At 37.6% G+C, this 6,073-nt stretch overlaps 1 protein-coding gene across 1 annotated transcript in view; it reads right to left on the bottom strand.

Annotated features, from left to right (window-relative positions):
* LOC107704381 (MAM domain-containing glycosylphosphatidylinositol anchor protein 2-like) overlaps positions 1-6,073 on the bottom strand; it is a 197,750-nt gene that overhangs the window by 75,145 nt on the left and 116,532 nt on the right. The window contains exon 7 of the mRNA XM_016507297.1: positions 4,509-4,838. Coding sequence (XP_016362783.1) covers positions 4,509-4,838 — 330 coding nt within the window. The remainder of the gene's footprint in view (positions 1-4,508; positions 4,839-6,073) is intronic.

Here is a 6,073-nt window from a genome sequence, read left to right as displayed (position 1 = left end):
AGAGAGTGACAGAGTGAGTCTGTCAAGTGAAGACACGGGTTTACCGAGAGGGAAACCTTACCATGGAAGAATACACATATGGGATTACCCATAGGGAATCAAGCCATATGGACACCTAGCCCAGTGCAGGGGCTGGCCAGGACACCGGGCATGCTAACACCAGTACTGGGCCTGGCGTCAGACTGCTCCGCCAAGTCTGACTGCTGGGGGTTGCTGGAGGATGCTCGACCAGGGTTTGCCAACCGGGGAACTCTACTGGGAGAAGAAAGGTGCTCGCATCCCCGTGTGAGGGGGAAATGGCGCAGCAAGCGTGACTCCAAGCAAGATCTTCCCACCAATTACCTGTTACCCAACATACGGGAAGAAACCGGCTCTACACGAAGGTTGCAAAACCAGCCCGCAGCTCGACAGATGTCTGCCAGAGAGGCGCGGTGCGCCAGCGCCCAGGAGGAGGCAACACTCAGAGTGGAGTGGGCTCTCACCCCTAGGGGACACGGCTCGCCTTGGGATTGGAACGCCAAGGCGATGGCATCCACTATCCAGTGGGCCAACCTCTGCATGGAGACAGCCTTCCCTTTCTGCTGGCTTCCAAAGCAGACAAGGAGCTGCTCAGAGCTTCTGAAACTCTGGGTGCGGTCCACGTATATGCGTAACGCTCTTACGGGACACAGCAATGCCAAGGCTGGATCTGCCTCCTCCGGGGGCAGCGCTTGCAGGTTCACCACCTGATCTCGGAAGGGAGTGGTGGGAACCTTGGGCAAGTATCCAGGCCGGGGGCTCAGGATAAAGTGAGAGTAAGCCGGCCCGAACACAAGGCACTCTTCACTTACCGAAAATGCTTGGAGGTCCCCGACCCTCATGATGGGAGTGAGCACGATCAGGAGCGCTCTCTTAAGAGACAGGAACTTTAGCTCAGCTGAATCAAGTGGCTCAAAGGGACCCCTCTGTCCAGCCAGGACAGTAGAGAGATCCCAGGAGGGTATCAGGGGTGTCCTAGAAGGATTCAACCTTCTGGCACCCCTCAGGAACCTAACGATCAGGTCATGCTTTACCAGGGACCAGCCGTCCACTGCATCGTGATGTGCTGCGATAGCAGCGACATACACTTTCAAGGTGGAGGGTGACAGCCTATGCTCCAACCTTTCTTGCAGGAAAGAAAGCACGACTCTAATCGAGCATCTCCGGGGGTCTTCTCGGTGAGAAGAACACCAATTTGTGAGCAGACTCCACTTCAAAGCATAGGCATGCCTCGTAGAGGGAGCTCTAGCCTGAGTAATAGTGTCTACCACCGCTGGCGGTAGGTCACTTAGGTCTGCCGCGTCCCGTCCAGAAGCCACACATGGACGGGTGCCATATGGTGCCCAGCCCCTGAGAAAGGAGGTCCCTCATCAGGGGGATGTGCCAGGGAGGGGCTGTCACGAGGAGCATGAGTTTCGAAAACCAGGTCCGGGTGGGCCAGTAAGGCGCAACCAACAGGACCTGTTCCTCGTCCTCCCTGACCTTGCACAGTGTCTGTGCGAGCAGGCTCACTGGGGGAAATGCATACTTGCGTAGAGCCCGAGGCCAGCTGTGTGCCAGTGCGTCTGTGCCCAGGGGTGGGCTGCGTCAGGGAATAGTACAACTGGCAGTGGGAGGACTCCCCAGAATGTGGATGGCGCGCAGCGATTTGAGCCGCATCTGACTCCAGAGAAGGAGATGACGGGCGAGTTGAGACATGTGACGTGATCGTGGACCGCCCTGACGGTTGATGTACGAAACAGCCACAGTGTTGTCCGTTCGGAACCAACACGTGCTTGTCCAGCAGCAGCGGCCGGAACTGCTGCAAGGCTAGATGCACTGCCAACAACTCCAGACAGTTGATGTGCCAAAGCAGTCGAGGTCCTGTGAATGAATGAAAATGAATGAATACATGATTAAATACATAAATTTTATTTAAAATAAAAAAAAAAAAAAAAAAGATTTAAAATAAAATTATAAATAAATACATCATGTTAATAGATGTACTTTTAAAAGTACTTTAAATCATAATTGTGTATGAAATGTGTTCTATAAGTAAACTAGTGCTGCTTTGCCAGAGCCGAGCGGATTCTTCCAGTAATGTTCAGATCTCTGTAGATCTGGCAGCGCTTCATTAGATGGACTGCAGGACTCGATCTCCGAATGCTCTGGGCTCGTTCTCAGTCCAAACATTTCCACAGCGTGAATTCCTGGCATAATCTCCTCTAAATGCATTTATTAGGAGCTCTACTGGGTTCTTCAGAAGCTCCTGATCCCGAGAGCGGATCACAGAAACAACAACAACAACACGGATTCATCCTGAACCCAAACACCAGAAACATCACAGGTGCTGGCAGATACGCAAACATGAACTAAATACACATTATTTACTGCTTTAATTCTTGTTCTTATGGATAATCTTATGGATATGGATATGGATATGGTTAAACAAAACTGACCTACTGCTGTGGTCCTTAAAAAACATAAACAAACAAACAAACAAACAAATAAATCAATACTACTATAAATGAATAAAACAAAACATAAAATAAAAATTAAATGATAAAAAATATTTTTTATAAATAAAAAAAATACATACATACATAATGTCTACTATAAATGAATGAATAAAATATAAATAAAAATTAAATTATAAATAAATTACTTTAATACATAAATAAAAAATGTAATTACTTAAATGTATAATATTATAAACAAACATCACAAAACTGAGCCCTGCTGTGGTCTTTAGAAAACTAAAATACATACATAAAATTTTAACATTAAATAAAATGAATAAATAATCTCTATTGTAAATGAATGTATAAAAATAAAAATAAACAAATAAAAATTCATTATAAATTACTTTAATACATAAAAAAATTAATTACTTAAATGTATAATATTATGAACAAATGTCACAAAACAGACATGAAATTGTATTTAAAATAGACTTTAAATAAATTAAATTATAAACAAACAACATTTAATTATATAACAAAATGAATGAATTAATAAAAATTGTAATAAAATAAAAAATACATTATAAATAAAATATTGTATCTAAATAAATAAATAAATGAAATACATTATATAATAAAATAAATATAAAACAAACATTAAATCATAAACAAAATAAATATCTGATATATCAGCCAGCCCTAAATCAGGCTAACAATGCAAAAATCCATATGCAAACCAATGTACTGTGCATCCCCTGTAAAATAAATAAAATACTAAAAAAAGACATATATCAAGCACATCATCTTGCTATAGTTCTGCAACACAACAAAACCACACAAATCGAGCTCAGTGCGGCTCTCAGAGAAGTTGAGATGCATTAATATAAGAAACTTTCATCAGAGCTCTTTAACAGTCGCCTTGCTCTTCCGGCTCAGATTATCAGAGATCTTCTGCTAACGACGCAGGAGTCAGTGTTTAATGCAGAGAGATGCTAATCCATGCAACTCACTGCAAGCAGGTCAGCTTTCTGATATTCTCAGATCATGCAACATATCATGAGTCATGACGATTCATTAGCAGCTTGTTCTTTTAATGCTGTAAGCATTTGTGGGTAATAGCTTATGAATCAGTCATAAAATAAATAAATAAAGGAATGAATGAATAAATAAATAAATTCACTTTTGAACAAATGAACAAAAATAAACAAATAAATACAAATATGTATTATTATTAATAAATAACCAATAAATAAATTTTAAATAAGATATATTATAAAACTATATTGTGAATAAATATAAAAAAATTATTTAGGAATATGTTTTATAAATGATTGAAAATAAACAAATAAATATATAAATTAATGTTTGGTCCAGTTTTTATAATAAATAAATAAATAATGAATCGATAAATAAATGAATAAACAAATAAATGTAAAACAATTTTAAATACATACAAATACAATAAATAAACTGGATTTAATTATATAAATATAAATAAAATTAAATTTTGAATAAATATAAAAAATAATTATTTAATAGTTTTTATATATAAACGAAAATAAACAAATCAATATAAAATGTAATTTGAATGGTAAGTAAATAAGTGATATTATAATGAATTAATGACTAAATATAAAACAATTTTAAACAAATAAATAATTAAAACAATTACATTTGGAAAAAAATTTATTATAAAAAAAACTCTTATGAATAAATAAAAAGTTAACACTATTATAAATAAATGAATGTATTGTGAATGAATAAAAAAACAACAAAATAAAATTATAAATACATAAATTACATTATATTATAATAAATGACTAATGCTTTAGAACATTCGGCTCTGGAGAGTTTCTGAAACCAGAGTAAGAACTGATCATTAATCTGAATATAATTTCACAAGTAAAAGATTTCTTCTCACTGTGGTTTCTGCAGGTTTAACAATCACTGTTTGTCCTGATGACTGAGGATCGATCTGATGATCTGAGATGAGCGGGAGTGAGTGTGTGTGTGAGTGTGTGAGTGTGTGTGTGTGTGTGTGAGACTCACCAGTGGTGGAGGAGATGTTGACGTCGATGCTGATCTCGGGGATGGCTCCTCCTCTGAGCGCTGCTACACAGGTATAGGTTCCGAAGTCGGTGAACTTGAGGTCGATGATGTCCAGGTTGGTGGTTCCGGGCGAGATGTCGGGGTCGGTCTGCGTGATGACCATGCGCTCGGAGCTGCGTAATGCCCGGCCGTTCTTCAGCCAGCTGAACTGCAGCTCCTCGGGCGGCGTGGCCTCCACCTGACACGAGATCTTCACCTCGCGGCCGATCTGGATGTTGTCGTCGTTGTGGTAAGGGTCCGGAGTGATCCAAAAGCGGCCCTTCTTCAGCGCTGAGCAAACACAGAAACTCAAACATAAAACACTGCACAGGACTGACAACTGACTCACCAGCTCTTAAAAATAAAGCTTCCAAAGCTGCATCTGAGGATCCTCAAATGCAAACTGTTTGTGTTTTGCTTCAAGAGAGCACCCATACATTTGCATTGTGTTTAATTTTCTTTTAGATTCATTTATTCAATTATAATCATTTATTATTTAATCATTTTATTATTCCATTTAATCATTATATTATCATTATAGTCATTTATATACTAATTCCATTGATTCATTAATTGATTAGCCATTTATATTATATTATTGTTTTTTATAATATTTTTGCACTGTTGTTTAGTCTTACGGCTATGTGTTTCAAGGGCTGTTTGTCTTCATGAATGAGAGATACGAGGGAATGTTTATGGAAACTCAAGGTTTATGGGATGTTGTTTTGAAGCAGTTTGGTAGAACAATACTTGTTGAATGTGTGCTGGTCAGACGAAGCTTTGAAACATACGCAACTAAAACTATTCAATAAACTCTGCTCCTTTTATCATCACTTCGTCTCCTGCTTCTGCTCTTCACTGGCTTTTTCCTCAGTCAACTTCTTGGTTGATAGAAGACTGTTAATACAGTAACACAGTGATGCCATAGAAGAACCAGTTTTGGTCCCCCAAAGAACCCTTCAGTGAGCAGTTCCTTAAAGAACCATTTTTTCTTAGTGTGAAGAACATTTTAGTAATCCAAGAACCTTTTTCCACTGTAAAGAGTCTTTTGTGGAATGAAAAGTTTCTATGGATGGTAAAGGTTCTTTGTGGAGCCATTGATGCCAATAAAGAACCTTTATTTTTAAGAGTGTAGCTCTTCAAGATTCTCAAATTGACAAAAAACTGATGGCAGAGGAATAAAACTACACTGAAACTATTACGAATCATTATAGTAATTGTATATATTTTATAAACATAATGATAATAATAATAATAATTATTATTATTATTATAAATAAGAAAATGTATAAAATATAAAATCTTACTTTATTTCTCATTTTTGTTTAATTTAACTTGATGTACTACAATGACTACAACTAAAACTGAAATAAAAATTAATAAATACTATATATAATGTTTAAAAACAATAACTAATAAAATGATGAATACTCACACAAACAAAAAAACTATAATAAAAATGATAAAAGCACATAATAAAATGACTAAAATTACAATTAAAACAAAAACTAAAAACCAAAGTTAAC

Source organism: Sinocyclocheilus anshuiensis, unplaced genomic scaffold, assembly GCF_001515605.1.
Source record: "Sinocyclocheilus anshuiensis isolate Anshui unplaced genomic scaffold, SAMN03320099.WGS_v1.1 scaffold1115, whole genome shotgun sequence".
In the NCBI taxonomy this organism is placed as follows: domain Eukaryota; kingdom Metazoa; phylum Chordata; class Actinopteri; order Cypriniformes; family Cyprinidae; genus Sinocyclocheilus; species Sinocyclocheilus anshuiensis.
This window is presented reverse-complemented; position numbering and strand designations above follow the sequence as displayed.